We start from the raw sequence: 25146 nt of genomic DNA, 5'->3' as shown, positions 1-25146 counted from the left end.
TGACATAAGACAGTGGGATTGAGTGCACCTTCAGCAGCTTGCAAATGAAACCAAGCTGAGTGGTGCAGGTGATTCACTAGAGGGAAGGGATGCCACCCAGAGGGACTTTGTGAGGTTTGAAGAGCGGGCCTATGTGAACCTCATTGAGTTCAACAAGGCCAAGTCCCACATCTGGGTTGGCACAATCCCCAGTATCAATGCAGACTAGGGGACGAATGAATTGAGAGTAGCCCTGCAGAAAAGGCCTTGAGGGACACAAAACTAATGAGAGGGCTGAACCGTGTCTCCTGTGAAGAAGGTCTGAGACAGTTGGTGTGGTTCGGCCTGGAGAAGAGAAGGGTCTGAGGAGACTTTATTGTGGCCTTTCAATATATATAGAGGGATCATAAGACAGAAAGACACTTTTTACCAGGGCTTGTAGTGACAGGACAAGGGGCATCCACCTTAAACTGAAGGAGGGTAAGTTTAGATTGGACATAAGGAAGAAATTCTTTAAAATGAGGGTGGTGAGATACTGGAACAAGTTGCCCAAGCAAGTTGTGAATGCCCCCTTGCTGGAAATGTTCAAGGCCAGGTTGGTTGAGGCTTTGAGCAACCTGATCTAGCAAAAGATGTCCATCCCTATCCATGGTAGTGGGATTGGATCAGTTAATATTTAAAGGTCCCTTCCAGCCCAAATCATTCCATGATTATTACTTTTAGGATGAGTTATATAAACAGTCAAGTAAGTGGTCAGCACTGATCATTTACTTTCCCTCCTCCCAGCATAAAAAGATCTTTCTTGTAAATTAACCAAATTTACTGATACAACTAAAACCAGCTGAGCACAAGAGGTCACAGCTAGTATCAGAACAGTGTTCACTTCAAATCCACAACTTAATCTTTCTTGAATTACCTTCCCTTTGACCATTCTGCTGTAGCAAGTGGAAATCTCTTAAATCCATGTTAGGAAAAGGTATCAGCTAGAATAACAACTAGCTTAGCATTTCTCCCACTTGCTCAGAATTGAGATAAAATTTGTATTGTCTCCTTTTGGGTTTAATTACCTGTCCCAGGAATGATCTGTGTTGGCATAAGATTCTCTGGTTCATGAGACTGACCCTTCGCACACTTCAGCCATGAGAAGACTTCCTCGTCACCAATCTCCTCTGTCTCTGGAATAAAGACACAGAAAAGTAAAATTTTGTACAAAGGTCACTAAAACTTCACAACACAGACTATTTTTGCATCAGTATTGTTTCTTTAGAATCTTTAGGAGATCACTAGGAGATTAACCTAGTGGTTTCAGAAACAAAATATAAATGCAGACCATTAGAACAGGATCTACAGGAACTTATTTACCTCTTCAGATTTTAAAACTACCAGGCATTTTCCCTTTATCTCTCCTAGCTTATTATTTTCAATCACCTAAAAAACTTGGCTTCTAGTCTCAACTGTTCTCATTATGCTTTCTTACGTTGTTAAATTAATTCTGTCTTTTCTTGCCATCATCTCCCAAGCTCTTTCAACAAAAAGTATCTGCAGATCAGTGCCAGGAAGAGGAAACTAAGCTCTTCTGCCAGTTTATCTACTTATAAAACTAACAAGTGGTAAATTAATAGTTTGAAAAGTAGTCTGACAAATTTCTAATTCTTCAGATTTGAAACCAAGCTAGACCTATAAATACATAGCTGCATGAAGTGTATCCCATTCTCTTCCTTTACAAGGAAGGTGGGGGGAAGGGTGAGTGGGGTAGAATATGATCCTTCTCATATGAAACTTCATTTCAGGGTCCTTTAAATCTGGTATCTACACAGGTTGTTTCTACAGGACAAAGCTCAGAAGCCTCTTGAGGCATGTAATTATATTCAAGTGATGCCTTGGTTCTACATTTTGTCCCATTTCCAAATTTCAGACTTGATCAATAAACCATAATTACAATACTGTTTTCAGGAAGGCATCATTGATAAGTATTATGGTTTAACCTCACCCAGCAACTAAGCAGCATACAGCTGCTTAAAATCCCATTGCTTTTGCAATTCTCTGGGGACTGGAAGGGACTGGAACATCTTTCATAGAAGGAAAGGCTGCGGGAACTGAGGCTGCTTAGTCTAGAAAAGAGAAGACCGAGGGGAGATCTTATTAATATTTACAAATATCTAAAGGGTGGGTGTCAGGAGGTTGGGGCATACCCTTTTTCTGTTGTAGCTAGCAACAGGACAAGGGGTAATGGGATGCAGCTGGAACCCAAAAAGTTCCATTTAAATACAAGAAACTAGTATTTTACTGTGAGGGTGAGGAGTCCTGGCACAGGCTGCCCAGAGGGATTGTGGAGTCTCCTTCCTTTTATGTCTTCAAGACCCGTCTGGACGTGTTCCTGTGTGACCTGATCTAGCTGAACCTGCTTCTGCAGGGGGCTTGGACTAGATGATCTCTAAAGGTCCCTTCCAACCCTACCATTCTATGATTCTGTGAATTCATTCAATGCTCAATGACACCTTTACCATAATCAACACACAGCAGTATTCACACTTATTATCATCCAGTATTTTGTACATCATCTGCTCCATATAATGATGTGACTGTCAATAATAGCCTTATACTTATTAAATCATCCACTGGCAGCATCCATGCTATCAAAGGAATCTCAGTACAGTAAAAGGAAAAAAGCAACCAGGTTTCAATTTTGAACACACAGCGTACTTCTATTTGTTAGAAATTGAACTTTTTCCTGAAATCCTTATGCATCAAGGAATCAAAAAAGAAGAAAACTTTCAAATCTAACTCCTTCTTATAGAAAGTAGCTCTCTGCAACATCTGCTTACTAGTTCATCTTGTGATGGTTCTGAACTGTTAAGATATTAATTTTTCTTTTATGATCTCTGAGAAAAAGAGAATTACACAGTGGTTTCTCAGTACACAGCCTATGTGTGCTGATGTTGTAATTTTAATAGCCAAATTCTAACCAAATAGATAAAACAAAAGTATCTAAAGGAGACAAAAGAATAGAAGAGCAGCATATAAGACAGTAGCACCAAAGTTCCGAAACTCCGGCTCCCCAAGCTGATACTCACTGTCCCACAAAACATTCAGCAACTTCTTCCAACCCCTACCATTCTATGATTCTATGATTCCCAGGAGCTGTATCCACTGAAAGCCATTCAGTTCAGATGTTACAGTGGAAGAAAAAAATCCAGTACTTACCACTACGTGGACGATTCTTCCTCAGTCGGTAACAGTCCAGACAGACCCCAAAACCACACTTGCGACAAACCCAATGAATATTGAACAGTGTTGTCTCACATACATCACACATTTCCCTCACGCCACGTACTGCTCGCTTCCATGCCACTTTCTCTATATAGAGAAAGAACATCAGGAATTATTGCTTTGACATGTTGCATTTCTCCCACCTGATTTGAGAATATCACAGTAACATTGATAAAGAAACAACTGCTGGAAATATGACTTGAAAGCAGAGTATAGAAACATATACTTTTTACATCCAGAGATATGTTTGTTGAATTGCAAGTTTTGTGACATTATTAAAATTCCCATCTCTTAAGAGTGGGTAACATCAAGTCCCAAAATGTGCAGCTGCAAGGAAATGGAGCACCTTACAGAGTTCTGTAGAAACTGAATTTAAAGCAGCGCTTATGGAACTTACAGCAAAATTATAAAACTTCTTATAGCTTTATGAAGTCATCAACTAATAAAAGTCTTAAGAATGTATATTTAAGTTTACTAATCAATGCCTGACAACTCTTCAGATTCTAAACCAACACACTCACTGAGGAAGGGGAAGTCAGCTCCAAATGGCTGCCCTTAAGCTGAAGGGAAAAATCAGATAGAGCTATCCACATGATAAGTCTGTACTGGATAGCTTTAGAGTTTTTTCCTAAACCCGCTTCCCTTGTAGTGGCGATAATGGCACATAGTTGCTCAGCTGAGTCCTTGCAGGCTGAATGCAGGTGCCGCTCTGTCCCTAGAAAACCCTGAGCTTTTGCACAATGTCCCTGGAGACACACCCCAAAGTAGTGAATGGAGTCTTTTCTTTGGAAGAAAAGGAATGCGTTTCAGCAGTAAATAACATTGGACTTTAAACTCTGTTCCACACACATTTCACAGAGAAGACAGACAAAAAATCACGTCAAAAGCACAGCTTACGATGTGGCTCCACCATCATCATTGCCTCCTTCTCTGACATAACAAGCTGGCAGAACTGGTCCCCAACATTTGCCAGGATATATTTGGAAGTTTCCAGATCAATCCCCTCTGCAGGGGAGGAAGAAGGAATCCATAGGCTCATGGCATCAGGGTCACTCTGTTGTGGGTTCAAGAAACCCTCTACTCGTAGAATACCTTTCCGGGTAAATATCAGCCTGTGAAAAACAGGATGGAGGAATTGAGAAGCTTCTCAACCAAATTTGACTTATAATACCACCTATGTCAGAATATAAACTCAGAAAAGTTAAAAAAGACTTGGTTTAGAGTGCCATACTCTACAGCTAGTACAATTATTATGCAAATCCAAATAACACAGAGAATAAGTTACACAAAGGCAATGGCTGCAAAACCCATTAGAATGAATCCCTAGCTCCCAGTAAGTGTTAGTGGGAAATTCCACATATAGGAAATGATTGCAGGTTGGCAAGCAACATTTCTCTATATTATTAACAGAAAAGGATGACAAAATCCAACTTGCATGGTTCTCATTTTCTATTTCCCAACTTTTGGGAAGCCAATGCTCCAGTCCTGGCTAGGATGACTAGCACTTGGCAACTGTTCTGACAACTCACATTACAAGACATGCAAAAATCCTTATTGTACCTACTATTCTTGCCACTGCTCTCCACAAAGATGAGTCACAATTGTTTCATAGGTAGCTGTTGACCTTCCTAGTCTTTGTGTACTAAAAGGTGTTATAACATATGTTATAGAACCCCGAACATCTCCTGCTGATATTGAAGGTAACTATTTTTGAGCAAAAACAATCTTCTCTTTATCCTCAAAGTTGGATTAATTTTTAACAACTTCAGGAAGAGAACTAGCTATAAGCCTTACTGGATGGGTGGCGCATACTGAAAATTCACTTAATCCTTTATATGCCAGAATGTGAAGAAACATCTCTTTGGAAAAAGATGCATAGCACTTACCAGAATAGGCAGTAAAGGAAGATGAAGAAAAGCGTGACAGTTCAAAGAAATGTAAGATGTGTAAACAGCACAGAGAGAAAACACAGAGAGTGTTCTACTGCTTAAAATCGGTTTGCTTCTGTACTCAACAAAGCTTAGTCAAACATTAACCTCATGCTGGCAATGCTTAGTTACTTGTTAAAGTATTATCTCTGTTCCAAACTCCTTACAAAAAAGGAAGAGAATAGTTATTGCATACAAACTGCTACCCAGCAGTAAAATCCTTCCCAGTAAAGCAAATTTAATCTCCTGAGGTGGGATCTGGAGGCTTACTTAATACCATATAGCTGTATCTCCCAACAGCAGCTCTTCCCACCTCAGTGAGGGAATTCCAGCCAGGTGGTGAAGGGAAATGCAAGACATTCAAAATCTTCATTATTGTACCCAAACACATTTAATACATAAAACATAATTACTTTATGCTTGGACATGGTCCAAGCTCTGCACATAGACTACATATGAAGGAAGGAAGGATTTGAGCACCTCCGGAAATGGAAGAAGCGACATGCCACAGTTGAATCATCCTGCTCTTGCTCCTTAAACTTGCGGTACCGCTCCAGTCGGCACTCCCGGCACTTGTGCAGATGTGGAGCTACATTGATGCAAGAGCCATCCTGGAGAAAAGGCTCACCTGACTGCTTCAGCTTCCTCACTTTACTCATGTCTTTCAGCACAGACTGGCCAACTGGGTGAGGGAAAGTAGAAGTGAAAATCCACTAGTTAACTCCAATAGGAAGAGGATCCAGGCCCAAATAAACATTTTCAGAGATCTGTATGCTCATACCCATCCAAAACCAATAAGACTGCTCAAGTCCGCAGCATATCGCACTTCTGTCCTGACAAATATATGCTTAAACATTTCTCAAAGTGAACATGTGAACTGACATACAAGAAGTGTTAAGCTCTAGCCTTGTAAATATCCTGTGCGCTGCCTACTGAGCATAAGTGACATTTACACCTCTAGTTAGTTCACATAGCTCATCACACAGGAGACAACCCAGTATCCTACCATCCTTGTGCTTCCAAGACACCCTGCATTCAAGTCATCACCTTTTAGGGGAGCTGTCCGAGGCCGTCCCTTTGGGGCTTGCTTCCCTTTCCCTTTCCCCAACAGCAATTCAGCATTGTGCTCTGCATTGGGGCCTAGCTTTGCCATCAAGTGGTCTGGAATTCCCTTCATACAAGCCTTGGCCTGCAACTGGTCTTCAGAATCACTCAAATCTGACAGGTCACTATTGGTACTGGAGTCAGAGTCCTGTTTGGATGTCAAGCTCCGCTCATCTAGAGAGAATCTTTTCACAGCTTCAAAAGGGGCTTTGTTCTCCTGTGGAAACTCTGCCTGTAAAGAAAAAAAGCCAGGTGGATGTCTGCCAAACACATTAGAAAAAGTTTTCAGAAGAGGATTGTCCTGCTGCCCAGGCCCAACTGCTGGTTTTTCTTCTGTTGGGCTGGAGGAAAGTGTGGGCATCTCAATAGGCTGTGTCAGGTTACTGCTCGGTGAGCTGGAACGACCATTCCCTACAGTGGAAGGGCTCTGAACACCAGCAGCAACTGTTGAACCAGGAGTACTGGACATCATCTTTGAGGAGTCAGTTGTTATAAACAAGGTTTTCTTCTTAGCTAGAGAAGAGTCTGTAGAGGTGAGTGATTCCGGCCAGCCAGAAGTGGCCTTATGACCCACAGGTGTAGAGGGAGTAGAAACTCCTGTCTGAGATGAAGATGCAAAGCCACTGAAAGGACTAAGTTCTGCTTTCTCTGCAAATGCCAGGAAAGGGTTTGAGGGTTCTTCCCTGGATAGCTTTGGGGGCTGTAAAAATAGGTTTTCATGACTATCTGGGGGACGAGTATTCAAGAGACTTCGTGAAAAGGCTGGAGTAAGGGTAGGCATAGATTCCACAGGCAGCTTCCGCTCCACAGAACTGCCAGACTGGGCTCCTGGCTTAGTGTCCGCTGAAAGAATTTTACCTTTACAGATCCCAGCACCCACACTCTCTGTACACTGCTTGAATGAGTCCCGACTAGAGGCATCTTCAGTCAAGCTCTCTGAAATGACCGTGAAGTAGTTACTGGAAGGTAGATTTTGGGACATGCATTGAAAAAACAAGTTCTTGGACAGATCAGTGTCTTTCTGAGCCTCTTGTCCAGTACTACAGCCAAAAGGAAATCCAGAAGGCTTGCTTTCTGGAGTCACCACTCCATTTGATTGGCTCCTTCCACCCCCAAATACCAAGGACTGGGAAGCACTTGGTAGAGAGACTCCAAATCCAGAAGAAGCCAAAAGTGAATTTCTGGAATTCTGAAACAAAGTTTAAAAGCATTAGCCTTTTAAAGGATTCTTGTTTGATCCAGCAATACTTTGACTCAGCTAATTGTACAATTAGCACTCTACTTGCACATCTATAATAGAATCTTCCAGTAGAATTATTTACAATAAAAACCTTCTTAAAACATTCTGATAGACTCATTTTTCCTACCTACAAGCTTTTGAAACTAATCAGCAACAGTATCTATTACATACTAAAGACATAGAAAAAATGAATACTTAATGTTTGTCATGTTCCAGAACAGAAGTGAGACACAACATAAGGCAAACTAATTCAAAGAAAAGCAAGTTATTTAAAGTGTTAATTGTTTAATTGAAAACAGTGAAAGGAATCTTAATTGAAATTTCTTTTCAATAATCTCCCATATTTCACCCTCCCACAAGATCATCCTGATAATCTTCTCCTACACCACCACCCTTGAAATAATTAACTTAGATTGCAAAGTTAATTAAACAAAGAAAGCCCTCTAGCAGCTAGTGGACAAACTATTATTGGTCACAGCAAGCCTGCTGACAGGTATATAAGACGCCTATGACATGGTACCTTCCAGGGGATTACTCAGCAGAGCTCAAGCACAAAGGGCTTAATTTTTATGATCTTCAAATATCAGAAAGTTTTCTCACTTGCAGATTTCTATGAGACCTATAACTGTGATATGGAATGTTCATTTGCTCTCAATTTGTACCTATTCAGACTGGACAATACTCACAATCCTAGTCACAGTCCTACTGTAATATTATACTCAGTTATATTAGTTCTGAGTTTCCACTTAGAAATCTTCTCATGAGGAATACTTGTGACTAACACATTTTTATTCCAGGGAGTAGAGGAAGGAGTGAGTAGGTGGCTGGTGGTGTTTAGTTACCAGCTGGGGTTAAATAACAGCCTTGGTGTCATGGCTTAGCAAGGAGCTGCTTTTGCTTGGTAACAGGAGGAAGGGGTTGCAGTGAAGATCTGGTAAAGAGTTTTTGGACTCTCCTCCCACCCCCTTTCTGGGTTCAGACCCACCACTGGCCCGGCTGGGCCAATCTGGCACCTCTGCCATCACTGTTTAGGGACAGGAATTTGAAGTGCTGGCAGAAGGTGTAAGAGTGGTACAAGATGGAGGCGACCAAACGCAATCCATGGAGGGCCATGGCAGGACTGAGAGCCACCAGCAGCTCCGGGTGAGTGCACCTGGACGGGTGAGAGACTGTGTGAGGAGGTGGCCATGGCGCAGGCCGTGCTGGAGCCTGCGGGCTGCAGAGCAGCCCCACACGAGAGGCAGAGAGGAGCTGCAGCCTTTGGGATGAACGCATGTGGGAGCAGCCCGTGCAGAGCTGCCGTGTGTGTGAGGTACCCCATGGAGGAGCAGGGAGGACTGGTGCGGGAGCCCACCTGCCCTGAGGAGAGACAAACGGCAGAAGCCATCAGGAATAGACTTGACTGAAACCCCCACTCCCTGCCTCTCTGAGCCGTTTAGTGGGGGAGGAGGTAAAACACTGGGATCAGAGCTCTGAGGCCAGGAAGAGGGGAGGGATGGGGAAAAGGTGGTCTTAAAGGGCTGGTCAGACTCTTCATCATTGTACCACTCTGTGTTGCTGTTTGTTATGTTTTGGGGTTTTATGGTTATGCTTTAGTTGGTGTTGGATTACATTATTTTCTGTTTTCTTCCCCAAGCCCAGTAGCCTGCTCTGTTTTGTCCTGGACCATAAGCAGCAATTAAGCTCTCCCTGCCCTTCAGCAATTCTCAGGTCTTTGGTACTTGAGGCTAATCGTGGTCTTTTGTTCCCTGATGGGCCTAAACCAGGACACTTGGTTATTTAAAAAGTCATCTATTCTGTTTTTAACAGGGTTTCCCTGTTAAAAGAGACTAGACCTCTCCTCTTGAAAATAGAGACATAACTAAAAGATCTTCAAGCTGTTTCAAGGCTCTTCATTAAAATATACCCTAAAGGTAAGTCAATGTTTCAATTACTTGTTTTCAGCCTTAGACAGTAGCTAATGTGTCTGTCTCATTTTTATACTACAGAGCTATCCTAGCTGTCATGGACAAAATGAGCCTTTAAATGTAGCCTCATTGTTTTTCTGTGTTCAAGGCGCTTTTTTTTTATATGCAGGCAAGAAGTAGGTTATTTTCCCTATGACACAACAAAAATTAATTATATTGAGTACACTGCTTAAAGTGCTTTTAAGTTGGCCTTTCTCATATTAAGGTTGAATAAAGACACAGTGCTAAAAGGTTGTCTCTTAGAACTCCTCCACCAAGCATCTTCATTTTCTTTTGAGTTCTCTTAAATCAGATAACTGAAAAGTTTCCTTTGAGGAGAGATTTATCAGAGAAAAAGTATTTTTCCCAGTTCCACAGACACGCTTTGTAACAGGAATATGTTGCAGAACATCTGTTTCAAACACATACATCTTCATGAGCCACTTACCTCTCCTGGGGCTTGTGATCGGGTTGTTTTCAGTTTCTCTTGTCCAGTAACAGCTGGTAAACTGGTATCAGAGATTCTCACAGTTGTTGGTGTCAAAGCAGTTGTAGTCACTGCAGCTGCAGAAGCCACTGTGCCTTGGCCAACCTGTTCCAGTGATTTTCCTGCCTCTTTACATCCAGATCCAACCAGTAATGCTTGTCCAGCCACAGGGGAAAACGGAGTGAAGGGTAATTGCGTGTCACCACCAACTGGCTCATCTTGGACTACTAGTGTTCGGCCATTCTCTTTGGTGTAAGTGGCAAAGCGAATATTGCGATTAATCTGAGGAATGAATGAAGGCAACTGTTTGGGCCTTGGATCCAGTCCTGCTTCACTACTGGAGCCTCCTTTCCAAGGACCTCTGCTTGCCTCACCTCCATCACTACCATTGCTATCCACCTCACCCTTCTCCTTTAGCTTTTTTGTTGCAGGATCACAACCAGAATCTGAAGCATTTTTCCTCCTCCGTCCATCCTTTCCCTCAAAACTTTCTTTCTTCTTTTTCCCTTTAGATGATTTAGCTGCTTTTAGGCCCCCTCCCTGTAACAGATAAAATCATGCAATCACTAAATACAACAATCAGGATACCTGTTCAAAGAACACCTGCTTCAAAGAACAGAAAGCATGACACTGCTTTTAAGCTGAGGAACATTTAATCACGAACAGAGATATCTAAGGAAACAAGCTACACTAGCATAAATATAGTCTTGTTTTGTTTGTATTAGAATAGGATCTTCACAACAAGATTCTATGATTTTTAGCTCAGCTACTTTGCTGTAGCACATACCACACCATAGCAGATTAGGGAAAATACACAACACAGCTGTACTCCAATATAGTTCTTGCTAAGGTAAAAATATTCTTTACAAACTAATTTTTGCTACAAGTGTAACCCTCACAGTTCTTTTGAATCTAACACTTTCTATCTACTACCCAAACCCTACAGTATTTAACTACAGGAATTAGTTTGCTCTTCAGTCTAGCTTTTGCAACTAAAGCATACAAGCTTGCTTAAAAAAAAAGCCAGATAAAATTTTTGTAAGGGCCTAAAAAGGTCTGTAAAGAAGCACAGAGTGATACTATCAGAAAATGGCAGTAAGCACATTCTTTATCACAGCATCACCCCTTAACATGGAGCCCAACCACACTTGACTAAGATGCATGCTGAACTAAGTAAAACAGGTCTGGACAAAAGAGAAGATTGTTCAAAGAAAGTTATGACCTAAGTGGTAAGGAAAACCTTTCCTTTTCAATTTCTTTCCCTTTCAATTACATTATCAAAAGCCCACATGAGCACAGCATTGGTTTTGAGTTGTTTCTATGTTTTAGATGGTTTATATCTAAATCTTTAAGAAGGTTCACACTATATATACAGAAGACCTGACTGTCATAGTACCTCACTTGCAGAAGTGTTATCCATCACCACATGAATCAGTCGAGGATCCACCGACTTTATTTCACCACTCTAATTTTTATGCAGGTAGATATTGACGAAGCAGGAGGAAGAAAAGAGAAGGTTAGCTTATAATTCAGATTATATAGCATCAACATAAGACCGTAAACACACAGTTATTCTGCAGCCCCTCCCCCATTTGCCTTGTTTCCTTTAGTAATAGTACAGACTTCCAGTTTACCTTCTATTCTTTTGTTCCTTCTCTATTTCAAAGAGCTTTCAGATTTGATTCCTGACACTGTTTTCGTATATATTTGTTCTACTGAGCATCTCTAGAGGCATTCATTGCATTAAACACAGCTCTTCTGAAATCTGATTTAGCATTGTTCTAGTCTTCTGACAGTCACTATACCAGTCGTAGAAAAGACTACCAAAAGTAAGCACATTAATTTACGCTAACTATACTCATTAGCATCTCCCCAAAAGGAGCAATGACTATCCAGTCTCTACAACTGCTCTTGGAGGTTATCTTTTTGTTTCACAGTAGATAGGCAGTAAAGTCGGCCATTCCTGGCCTGTATCTGCTGAAAGCATACACTCCACAATTTCAACGTCTCTCCAAATTACTATACTTTCATACATAGTGCACTTTTTTCCTATGCACCAGCAACAGATCTAGTAGTAAGACTGTAGTATTACTGCATGGGTACACAAGACTTACTAGGCACATCCACTGCACTCATTCTGCACCCATATTTTACTACACATGGAAAAGACTATGGTGGGCCAGGTGGCGTGGGACATAAGATATGACCTAAACAAACGAGAAGAGTACTGCTGCTACACACAGCACAACAGGCCTGTTCCTAGTTGCTCCTGAAAAACAAAGCCATTAGGAGCAGGCTGCTGGTAAAACTGAACTGCCACACCACACATATGTGTGTAAAAGTCAGATGACTCTAGTAGTATACAGATTTTCTGTGCTGTTTACAACATTTACCAGGTTTACTGATAGGAACAGGATAAAAGTAAACAGCCTAAACTAAAATACATCAATCAATTCTGTTTAGACTAAGACTTCATTTTCTGTGCTACTTGTTTCAAAACACTTGTACAGTCTGTCAGAGAGATGTGGAAAAACAGCATAGGAAGACTACTGCAGAAGAGACACAAAAGATAGCTTTCTGTACACTCTCCCCATCTCCCCATCCAGAAAGCGCCTTGCAGTATTTTTTCGGATAGTGTTCATTTCCAAAGAAATTCTTATCACTTTTATTATTTTATAGAAGTTGTCTGTGTATCATCATCTATAGTGGAAAGTCATCATCACAGCAAACTGTGATGCAACATTAATAATTACTCAACTTTGAAAACAAATAAGAAAAAAACCCAAAAGTACAAGTTCTGGTGAAGTTATCATTCTCCATAAGATATTTAGGAATGGTATTTTTACCTCAGTCACAGACACCTCCATAAGACGAGTTATTGGGTCTTGATGACTCACAACACCACAGAGCCAGCTATTTTCATCCTCTGGTTGGTAAACCTTAACTCTTTGGCCTTGGACACTGTAAGGACCTGGAAAAGAAGAATATTTTCCAGACAAGTCTTGTGTCATACTAGTTAAGAGTAACACAACAAAAAAAAAAAGAGTTCTGTGCACGTAAGTGGGACTGGAAGTGTCATCTTTCAGGTGAAAAGAAAGTAAAATGCTAAGTCTTCTGCTACTAATTCTGTATAAGCCAAGTATTCCATTGTAAAAAGTCAACAAGCCATCACTGCTGTAACTCAAAGCTATTGTAAAGACAAAATAAAAGTTTACAAGTTTTTTTAAAAGAGCAAAATATAAAATAAACTCAATCCTTTGACAAAATCAAGGTAGATGGCTCCTTGCTAACTAAACTCTTTTGCTTTCTACCCTGCAGGTCAGTAATTGTGAAAGCATCCTTCCAATGGACGGTCACAGCACTTGACCCAGTCCAGATGCACCAAATCCCAGTATAAACTGCATGCAGTTCAGAATAAAAACATATGTTTACAATTTTATTAAATAAATTTGTGGAAAATGTAATTGCATAAATATCCAACGTCTCTAAACCAATCAGTCTAAGTTCTTTGACACAGGTAACAGATCGTCTACAGAATGGTTTCACTCCAATCCTCACTCTCCACATCACCATATAGAGTTTTCCTCCTACCCTAAGGAAAGACAAAGAAAACCCCCAACTTTGTTAGATCATCAAAATCCACATGATCCGAAGCCTGTATCTGATACAATCAGAACTAGGCACTTCAGAAGGCAGATCCAAAGTGGATAAATTTGAAGCTATTTGCTGATGTAAGCAGTATTGCCCTCATAGCACTTCTGGTTAAATTGTTTATTGATAACATGCACCCAACGCCTGTTAAGAAATACATCATACTTCAAATGTAGTACAGTGGCCTACCTCTAAGATGAACTCAAACTCTTGATCGAAAATAGCATTCAAACTAGAAGACCTTAATCTGACAACAAAAGCTGCAATTAAGCTCAACTTTGATATACGATCTGGACCACAGCTATTAACTCTGCTGAGCAGCCACAGCTACACTGTATTTTCAACTTATCAAAATGCCAAAATTTGAATTTGGCATTTTTTTTTTAAAAGATTCACAAGTACAGAGTACCTTCATTTCTAAATTTACAGAATTATAGAACAGAACCAAAACTTTAAAAATTCACAACTAAAACTTAAAATAAGGGAAGTTTTAAAAACTGGACATTATCAATCTTAAGCTGCCCTATTTTAACTACATCTTCAGTGATCATTTCCAGTAGGTATTTCTGGTTTTATTTCAGCAACTGCTTACCTGTATCTATGAGAAAATAATGCTTCTTTGTAAAGAACTTGCAAAACAATACATAAAATTGAGCTTCCAATTCAAACAGTAACAGATACTATTACTATTCACCTTCAGAAATCCCAGCATAATCTAACTGTTCCACAACAAAGTAGCTCTGAGATAAAAAACCAGTCTCACCTCTACTAAATATCTCCTGAAGCTTCTGGTCACTGATCAATGTATTGACAGATTCTCTTAGAGAAGGCTGTTCCTGCAGAATCTGATTTTGACTCTCTGTTCCCATCTGCCAACAACAAACAGTTTTAACATTAAAGTATGGTCTTTCAAAGCAATAGAATCATTGGTTTTTAAGAGGCAGTTTTTCTTGGACTGTTTTCAGAGAACAACAAACCATCCAAAAAGTAAAATTAACAAAAACATTGCTGAACATGCCAAGAAGGGAAAAAAAAAAAAAAAGGACTAGCTACACAAAAGCTGTTGTGAAACCTCAATTGTAATTATCAGCTACCCAATGCTTGAGAGCTGGCTCTCCATTATATAGAGAGGAACTAGTACTTTCTGAATGCAGATGGAGGTTAGTGTAAGCACCTGGAAAACCAAGGAAACAAACGCAAGTACATGATAAGGCAGTGAAATGAGGAAGAAAGGAACAGGTAAGTGGAACATTAAAAAAAGAAGCACAGCACAAAGTTACACTTGCACCTCAACTTAAAACAGCTGAAATACCTGAAACAAACGCAGTCCACTGGCATCAGACAGGAAACGTAAATGCCTGTCCAGAAGAAATTCCACTGGAACCACAGAACCTAAACCCAGCTTATCTACTAGAGGAGTAAAGGTCTGTGATGAACAAAAAACAAAGGTTATAAAAATGAATAAGCATACATACAGGCCAACAAGAGCTGTTTTCACATGCTATTTAAGTATCACAAAGAATAAAAGTTTCATTTTTCGGCTTGATCTGCCCAAAGACTAACATTTAATGCAAATCCACTGATTCTCACAATATCTCATTTCTGTGAGGTAACAGCTTTTCATTTCTGGGACAAGGACTGGAAGTATACTGCCTCTCAAACGCCTTTCTAGAGACCCTGTAAGCCCCAGTTTGCTGCTTTCCTATTTAACATCTTAAAAAAAAAAAACAAACACAACCCCAAGGAATTTTTGGTATCTGCAAAATGGTGCCCTGTATTATATCCAAGCCTTGTGTTTCCCAAACCTCTAAGGATATGAGAGCTTTTGACCAAATACTCACCAGTGCAGGCCACTGTGCCAGTGAGACTCGAGTCCCTTGAAGCATAACTGGATCACTTCGAGGTGCCCAAACCAATGATCCTTCTAGCAACAGCACTATAACTTCTTCGGCATGGACTTTGACCCAGGCATGTTGCTTCCAGTTACAGCCATCAAATTCCACAAAGATCTAATTAAAAAAAAAATAAAAAAGATCAGGTATTTCAGCTCTTTTCAGACACTGAATAGAAAAAAAAAAAACCCTACAATCCCAGTGGATAACGAGATTACAGCTTCAATAAAAAAAAAAATAAGGGTAAGTATTGTAGCGACGATACTGAGAACATCACATCTACATAGCTATCAATCATTACAAAACAAACAGGAATCAAATTCACAGCAATTACTAACCTACAAAAATTATTTATCCTCACACACACATCCCTGGCTCCAAATGCTGCATTTCCCCATACAAAAATAAAGACGTAAACACGGTTCATTCCAAAACACAGCTGGTGGCCCAATGCAAGTCTCATATCAGGATTTTAAGTAGAATTCAGATGTTTTTACATGGCACTTGAGCAGACAGTCTGTATCAGCATGGTTGACTAGCACTCACAGAACTAAATTCTTCAGTCAGGAAATTTTGTGTTTCTGAAATCCACTCTACATCAGAAGTTTTGTGCTGGCTTGTACATTACTAAACTCCAGGAACCAAATGCAAATATTTTAGATAGTACAAGACTACCTAGGAATACCTACTCCACCAGATTTTTCATTACCTTATTTACAGGTATGACAACATAAGCCACATTACAATTCTAAATCTCTACTTTGAGATATCCCCCTTTTTTTTTTTTCTATCACAGAAGACAAATGTTAAAGCCATATGAAATTACATAGCAAAAATGCTAGGAACAAGAACACAGGTTACAAGTCTCATTTCATGTCCTAACAACTGGAGTTACCAAATGTTAAAACACAGCTGCATCAACAGAACTTACATACTACTCAAACGTAGTCAAGTATGACAGATGAACAGCAAGAAACTCCTAATCAGTTAAGGAACACCTTAAGCTGGACAGTCAAAACAGAGTTTCATAATAATTACAAAAATCACTCGGGGTAACAAGGCACCAACGGGAGATCAAAAACTCTGCTTTACCACAAATCCTTATTAGAACAGATATTGGAGACCTCTCGTACACCTCTCTTCCTCACACTCAAAAGCTCAGACTCCAAGGGTGGAGTTTGAAAAAATATTAAGCAACTCTCCTGATAAAACTCCTGAACTCCATTACTGCTTCAGCTTAAGTTGCTCTGTTGGGAAGGAAGACTGGACCTTTCAGGGCATCCTTCAATTCAACAAATTTCAGCAATAGTGGAAATAGTGGAAATTGGAGTGAATGCATTTTCAGTTTCAGTGGGCTTGTACCTTCCTTTACATTTGTGCTACTTTGGCAGTAGCATGTGACAGAGTGGACCACCACACAAGAACAATAAAATAGAATTATTTGTTTCTACGTACAGTACTAGTGAGGTAATCAGCTTGTTCTGATTCTCTTATCATAAAGGTTATATGAAAAAATGGTTTTATAAAATAAACAACGTTAATAAATAATGTTAAAATAAAGGTGACTTTGGAATAGACACCTTTTTGCAATATGTTAAATAATTTGACGACAAGGGAAGATTTTACAAGTAACTACACAGACAAGACTTCTCACCAGTACATCTCCTCAAACTAGTTGGTGAGGATCATTAACATCAGACAAAATCAAACAAGTAATAAAGTGCAGATTGCCTCCCTGATGCAAATAAATAAAGATACTTTTTAGTTTTATATTTAATTTATTAGTTCACACAAGATTTAAGCAACTCAATTTACCTCATGACACACATGAAGACTATAAGAAGGTTTCTTCCAGTCTTAACCTATAAGACACCTCATACTCCTATGAACCATCATAAATCAATAAAGTGGAACAACTATACTTTAATCTGCAAATTTAACATGTTAGTCCCTGTTTTGTTTTGTTTGTTTTTTAAAGAAAAAATACAAGAAATAGTCTGTGATTATCTTTAAAATAGGTATTCCACATTTCTTTAAGAGGATCACTAAATATTCTGACAAACACTGTGTACTCATCATACACAAAGCAGTAGCAAAGGCACCTGTAACATCCTAGCATATGTTACAGTAAGATCCTGCTAACAAATGTCCTGAGAGTCTGGAGAGGTCCCCACTGACTGGAAGCTGGATGTTACTGCAGTTTAAAAGAAAGGTATGAAGACCTGGGGAACTGTAGACCTATTAGTCTAACTCCAGTATCTGGAAAAATTATGAGTCACCTAGGCTGCCATTGAAAGACATTTAAAGGATGACGCAATTATCATGCACAGTCAACACCTTTGTTATCGGTCAGTCCTTTGTTTACAGGACAGTCCTATTTAATGAATTTGATCTTTGTTTCCTGTTCCCGGAGCCAGGGGAAGCCCAGAAGCAGCAGAGGGACATGCCAGGAGCTGACAGCTCTTGCAAGGGAGAAGACTGAAGGTCCCAGGGAGTGCTGTGAATGGGGTGGGCACACAGGATCTGGTGCGGCAGCTCCTGCAGCGAAGGCCCTGCAACTTTTTCGGAGAACCACCACCTGAAGGAGTGCTCTAGGTCTTGCTCTGCTAAAACTCGCCTGGGAGCTAAAGCCAAAGTCTATTAGAAGAAATCCCTAAGAAGTTTGATGCATCCAACCAGATGAAGCTAGATAGCAAGGATGCCTCAGTACAGGTAGGCTACAGTGGGTGTCCAAGCATACGTCCACCTGTAAAATTAAATATCTGTGAAAGGTCTACACAGGTCCAGGAACTACAACATCAAGTTGATGAGTTGTAAGAAACAGTTAAAAGGCTCCACAGTATTAGAGGAGCTGAGATGGAGGCTGATAAGTGGTTTCAAAATCACACACCTGGACCCCGGTGACCTGAAAAAGCTGGACTCTGCTTCATAACCCACTCTCCAGTGTCACTACCAAAACCAAATATGAAGCATTAAAACCTCCTGACACACACAAGACAGAACTAAGAGGAAACTTCATTAACAACTTCATCACCAACAGATAGTAAACACCATAAAAAGAAGCGATACGTGCTCATAGCGGGTGACTCCGTGTTAAAAGGCACTGAGAGATCAATTTGTCAACCAAACAAGGAGTTATGAGAGATGGGCCATAAGCCAACATCTGGGATGTTGCTTGTGACAGTACCGAGACTTTTCCAGAATGCAGGCTGCTATCCACTGCTGCCACAATTGACACAAAATCAAAGAGGACTATGAAGCCCCGAGTGACAAGTGGAAAATAGTGGGGTCCAAGTTATTTTCTCATCCATTTTAGCAGTCAAAGTGCAAACTGGAGCCATCCCATCCAACAGGGAAATATGTCTGGGCATTAAAAGCAATGATCAACACTCCTCAACTGCATGCCAAAGATAGGGCATAACCATGGAGGTCCATCTAGTAATGTAGTGGTTTAGGCTCATCCAGGAACAAAGGATCACAATTAGCTGTAAGCACCAAGGGCCTTTGGAACTCCTAAAGATAGAGAGGGCTCACTCATCACTTATGGTCCCAGGCAAAACTACTCAGCTTGGGGAAGAAAATGAAACTTAATTTAATCCGCCATCAACCAAAACCATAGCAAACAGAAAAACCCAATAAAAGACAATACAGAGTAGGGAGATGATGAGAAGTGCAACCAGTCCCTTTAAGATTCTCTTCACATAACACTCCCTCACACCTCTTCCTGGTGTTTCTATCTCCTTCCACCTCAAGTGGCACAGGAGAGCAGGGAATGAGGGTTTCAGTCAGTCCTTTCCCAATGGCTCCTGCTGTTTGTCTCTCCTCAGGGCAGCTAGGCTCCTCGTCAGCCCTCCCTGCTCCAGCACGAGGTTCCTCCCTGCATGGGCTGCTCCGATGTGTATTCATCCCAAGGGCTGCCGCTTCTCTCCATTTCCTCTAGGTTAGGGTCCAAAACATTCATCCACTCTGGCACAAGGTCTAAAGCAGTCCTCCCCCTGGCACAGGGTCTTCCCTGAGCTGTTGATGGCTCTCATTCCTACTATTGCCTCCCATGGGACACAGGGGCACACCTGCTCTCTTGCTGCAGACTGCAGGGGGGGGTCTCTGGTCCAGTGCTCCTCCTCCCTTCCTTCTCTGACTGCTGATTCCACATGGTTGCCTCCAACTTTTCCTACTCTTCCACCTCCTCTTATGCACTACAAATTCCTGTTCTCAAATAGTGATGGCAGAGGTGCCAGATGGGCCTGGCTGGGCTGGAGGTGAGTTGGGGGAAGTTTCAGGAACCGTTTATGGGGTAGCACTGGAGCCCACTCCTCCTGTTACCAAGCATAAGTGGCTCCACACAAATCCATCACACATACCCATCCAGAGAAATCTGCATGTTCAAGCAAGTCCCTGTGTAGCCCGTACACCAAAGCATGCAGCTTAGGGAATAAGCACGAGGAATTGGAGATGTGGGTGTGGTTCCAGGGCCATGACCTCACTGCAGTTACAGAGACACGGTAGATCGGTTTGCATGGCTGAAGGACAGTTATGAATGGCTATGTACTATTTAGCAAAGACAGACAAATGAGACAAATGGAACTGCTCTTTATATAAGAACAGCTGGAACATATTGAGCTCTGCTTAGACAGGGATGGTGAGTCAAAAGTTTATGGGTGGCCAAGCATGCACAGTCCAGGTGGTTTCTGCAGTGTGTTGATCATACCTTCCTGACACAAGTGGTTGATGAGCCAACAAAGAGAAGTGTGCTGATGGACCCTGTACTAACAAGTATAGAAGGTCTGGTCAGTGATGTGAAGGTTGGGGACAGTCTTAGTTGCAGTGACCATGAAACTGTGGAGTTCAAGATCCTATATGGAAGAAGCAGTGTAGTAAGCAGGACTGCGACCCACAGGACTTCAGGAGGGCCAACTCTGGTGTCTTCAAAGACCTGCTTGGAAGAATCTCATAGGCTAGGACCCTAGAAGGCAGGGGTGCCCAAGAAAGCTGGTCAGTCTCCAAGCATGATTTCTTCCACGCTCAAGATTGGTGTATCACCATGAGTAAAAAAATCTGTTAAAGAAGGTAAGAGGCCTGCATTGATGAAAAAAGAGCTTCTGGAAGAACTCACACAGAAGAAGGAAGTGTATGGAATGTGGAAAAAGGACCTGGCCACTTTTGAGGAGTAAAGGCAGAAGTGAAACAAGGAAGGTTAGTGGAATTAAAGCTGACAAGGGATGTAAAGGAAAACAAGAAGGGCTTCTTCAGGTACCTCTGCAGCAAAAGGAAAACTAGGGAGAACATGAGCTCACTGCTGAATAGGAGGGTGCCCTGGTGATGGAGATTACAGAGAAGGCAGAGCAACTATTTGCTTCAGTTTTTACTGACAAGGCCAGCCCTCAGGATTCCCAGTTCTTGGAATACAGAAAGACATTTCCTTGGTTGAGGAGGATAGGGTTAGGGATCTACTAGGCAAGCTGGATAACCACAAATCCATGGGTATTCACCTGATGGGATGCGCTCACAAGTGCTGAGGAAGATGGCTGATGTGGTTGCACAGGGGAAGTGCCTGAGGACTCCAGGAAGGCCAATGCCACTCCAGTCTTCAAAAAGGGCGGGAAGGATGAGCCAGGAAACTACAGGCCAGTCAGCTTCACCTCCATCCCTGCAAAGGTGACGGAACAGCTCATGCTTGATGTCATCTCTAAACACATGAAGGAAAAGATGGTTACCAAGGAGAGTCAAGATGGATTCACCAAGGGGAAATCCTGCTTGACTAACCTGATAGTCTTCTACGAGGGCATAACTGGCTGGCTAGATGACGGGAGAGTAGTAGATGTCACCTGTCTTGACTTCAGCAAGACTTTTGTCACTGTCTCCCACAACATTCTTATTGGAAAGTTCAGCAAGTGTGGGTTGGATGAGTGGACGGTGAGGTGGTTCTAGAACTCGCTGAATGACAGAACCCAGAGAGTGGTGATCAATGGTGCTGAGTCCAGTTGGAGGCCTGTGGCCATTTGGGTTCCACAGACATTGTTTCTGGGGCCAATATTGTTCAACATCTTCATCAACAACCTGGATGGGGGGACAGAGTGTACCCTCAGCAAGCTCCCTGATGACACCAAACTGGGAGGACTGGCTGATACCCCAGAAGGCTGTGCTGCCATTCAGTGGGATCTCAACTGGCAGAGAGGAACCTCATGAAGTTCAACAAGGGCAAGTGCAAGCACTCAATGCTAGGGACAGTGGTGTTCCATATTTCTATTAGTGGTCTGGATGCAGGACCTGAATGCATCTTTAGTAAGTTTGCTGATGGTGCCAAACTGGCAGGTGCTGTTGAGTCTCTCAAGCCACAAGAGGGCTTGCAGAAGGATCTACATAGATTGGAGCACTGGGTAATCATCAACAGCATGAAATTAACAGGAACAAATGCAGGATCCTGCACCAGAGGTGTAATTCTGGACGCAAATATAAACTGGGAGAGGAGTGGCTGGAGAGCAGCCCTGCAGAATAGGACCTGGGGGGAGGGGGTGGGGCTGTGCTGGTCAGCAGCAGGCTCAACAGGAGCCAACACTGTACCCAGCCAGCCAAGAGGGAAAACTGCACCCTGGGGTGCATCAAACACAGCAAAATCAGACTGTCAAGAGAGGGGATTATTCCACTGTGCTCAATGTTGGTGCGGCCTCACCTCAAGTACTGTGTGCAGTACTGGGCCCTACCATTTGAGAATGATGTCATGGTCTTCAAATGCATTCAGAGGAGGACAACAAAGCTGGTGACAAGGCTGGAAGGTATGTCCTCTTAGAACCAGCTGAGAACTTCGGGTTTGTCTAGTTTTGAGAGGAGGAGACTGAGAGGCAACCTCATCGCTATTTGCAGCTTTCTGAGGAATGGACATGGAAAAGGTGGTCCTATATTCTTCTCCCTGGGACTGAGTGATAGACCACAAGGGCATGGCTCAAAGTTGCACCAGAGGAGGTTCAGACCTGGTATCAGGAAGCATTTCTTTACCAAGAGCGTGGTCAAACACTGGAATAGGCTTCCTAGAGAAGTGGTCAATGCCCTACGTTTGAGACATTTGCTTTAATTTTTGGTCATCCTTGAAGTGGTCAGGCAGTTGGACTAGATGACTGGTGTAGGTCCCTTCCAACTGAACTATTTTATTCCATTATTTAACTCAGAAAACAGATTATGTAGTTTTCCTTTCTAAAATCCCAGATCCACAAACTGGCTCAAAAGGAGTGAAAAGATTTCCAACATTATCATATTAAGAGCATCTCTCCACTGCAAAACTAAGAGAAGTCATGGTGGATTTATTTCACACACTTCACATTCAATATTCAGTTCTCTTCCATCTTTGTATAAGCAACATAAGCAATGGGGGTCCAGAACGCTTAGGAATTAATAACACCTTTTTTAATGGTTCTAAGTCAAAGTCAATACCCGTCAGAGTATTTTCCTACATTTTCCTGTTCCAGATTCATGCAACACCACACACAATATTGTCAATAGTTTCCAATAGATCTAACAGCAACAAAAAGAATGAAAGCCTCAATATAAACAGCTATGTTCTCAGTTTCTGTTTGCAAAATCTAAAATAGAAATCACTTTGTGCACTTGGTGCATATACCACTTCATATTACTAAAGAAAATAACTAGAGCATATTCATGAACAGATACCAAATATGCTTAGATTCTATGAGAAAAACACTTAAGGGAATGCTGAAAGAGATGACTTAAGCAAGGGAAGTAAGAACAGATAAGAGATTAGAGAGAAGAAATGTATTTCCTTTTGATATTTAAAGCGGTAAAACAGAAATAGTCTACCTTTGTTGAAAAACCCAGAAACCTTAAGCAAAGTGTCTGCATAATAATTGAGAATTTCCTGTTTTTTTCCTCATCTTGATTTGAATATGGTGTACTTCTGAGTCAAGAGGGAAATATCTGTATGCTAAAGCCCTAGCTTCATCAGAATAAATTACTTCTCAAATGTACCAATGGCCCTACAATTCACAGAATCACATCTACCAACAGTATGCTCTACCAAACTTTCTAAATCTGCTCACAATCACTTTAGACAAGAACAATGATAAAAACAGCAATGGTACTTTGTTAACACCAATGTTGTTAAACAGCATGATGACAGATGACAACTAGACATGCAACTAGTGAAGAGGTATCACAAAAAAACCTGATCCTTAGACAGAAATGCACATGCAGGACTTCCCAAGTTCTCCTAGAGAAAAAAACCCCACACAAACAAAAAGATGTCTTTCCTAATCAGTAGAGCTGTTGCTCTGCTTTATTTGGTCTACAAAGACAATCTAAAGCACTTTTTCCAGAAGACACATTCTTGTCTAGCCACTACTGTAACATGCAGGCCTTAGTACGCTACTGACAACTATATTCTGGTTCATATTGATTTTTCCCCAAAGTTTTCCAACAGCAGTTTCACTATACAAGCAGCAACAATAGGAAGACCAGAGTATTAATTAGATATATTGGTCTTTTTCATCCTGTGACACACAGGCTTTAAACAGGACTTATAATGGAAAAAATACTCTAGTTTATTGCATTGGAACTCGCACAAAGGTCTAATGTAGGTGCCATCTACAAAAAACAGAAAATCTTTAAGTTTTAAGGTTTTATATATTATAAAAAGCAGAAGATGGCAAAAAAAGAATCCAAGTTCAAAAACATCCCTTAAAATGGTCTTAAATTTTACCTAGTTTTGAAAGGGAGGATGGTCCATCAGTTGTTAGAGAGCAGCCAGAGACCCAGGTTCAATTCCCTGCTTCATCAGAGGCTTCCTGCATGACCTTGATCAAGCCATTTAGTCTCACTGGCTGAGTTTCCCCATCTGTAAATTGGAATAATAGTACTTATGCCCAGAAAGGTGGCACTGGTAGGAATCTGTTGCAGACTACCAAGTAAAACTGAGCAACAAGCTGGTCCACAACCTCTTACTCATGATATAGAAAGAACTATGTTGTCAACATGTAGGAAACAAAAGGAAGGTAGATAGTGAGATTTCAACTCAGGAGAAACACTTCAGATCTCATGCAGCTAGTACCACCATTAAATGAGATTTCAAATTTAAACTACAATAGTTTTCTAATGCAAGTATTTTGGAATCCATTATGCGAGACAAAGGTTATGCACACACCAATACTTAGAAAACTGAGCTTCCAACCCAGTAATCACGCTTCAAAACAAAAGGAAAAAAATCTGATCTGAAATACATTTCTACACACACAACTAGCAGCTGATACCCAGAGCCAGAAAAATTCAGGAAAAAAAAAAAAAAGACAAAAAAATTCGCCTCCGAAATTATTTGTATTGAGCCAGGTAAAAACTAGATTTCATCACATAACCAAGAAACCAGTTATTAGAACAATTATGCATAAAGGCTAACACCGATTAAAGCACTATATGTCTATCTAGTGAAGACACTAAATATATTACTACAATTAAAAAATATACATGGTTTCCTATTTCCTTGGCACTTTCCTAAGCTTATAACTCATAATGATAATTAAGCAAAACAAACAAAAATGCCTTTAACAGAATGTAGGGCAGAACTAGTATTACAACAGCAGGAGCTAGAGAAAGCATAACTCTACTAAACCCACTATCTTATGGAGTAGTGAGCTGGTAATAAATAGCC

At 41.0% G+C, this 25146-nt stretch overlaps 1 protein-coding gene across 3 annotated transcripts in view; it reads right to left on the bottom strand.

Moving 5' to 3' along the window:
- Nucleotides 1-25146, bottom strand: part of KDM3B (lysine demethylase 3B) — a 70225-nt gene that overhangs the window by 25806 nt on the left and 19273 nt on the right. For all 3 annotated transcript variants that reach the window (XR_009819237.1, XM_062002074.1, XM_062002075.1), the window contains exons 2-12: nt 15447-15614; nt 14918-15031; nt 14369-14474; nt 12801-12925; nt 11351-11419; nt 9916-10494; nt 6225-7470; nt 5658-5859; nt 4147-4361; nt 3184-3336; nt 1047-1154 (exon numbers count right to left, since the gene is read on the bottom strand). Coding sequence is in view for 2 of the 3 variants with exons in the window: in XM_062002074.1 (XP_061858058.1) it covers nt 1047-1154; nt 3184-3336; nt 4147-4361; nt 5658-5859; nt 6225-7470; nt 9916-10494; nt 11351-11419; nt 12801-12925; nt 14369-14474; nt 14918-15031; nt 15447-15614 (3085 nt within the window). In the remaining variant the exon portion in view is untranslated. The remainder of the gene's footprint in view (nt 1-1046; nt 1155-3183; nt 3337-4146; nt 4362-5657; nt 5860-6224; nt 7471-9915; nt 10495-11350; nt 11420-12800; nt 12926-14368; nt 14475-14917; nt 15032-15446; nt 15615-25146) is intronic.

This window comes from Colius striatus, chromosome 9 (genome assembly GCF_028858725.1).
Source record: "Colius striatus isolate bColStr4 chromosome 9, bColStr4.1.hap1, whole genome shotgun sequence".
NCBI lineage: Eukaryota > Metazoa > Chordata > Aves > Coliiformes > Coliidae > Colius > Colius striatus.
Note: the sequence above shows the minus strand (reverse complement) of the source record. Positions and strands in the feature narration are given on the sequence as shown.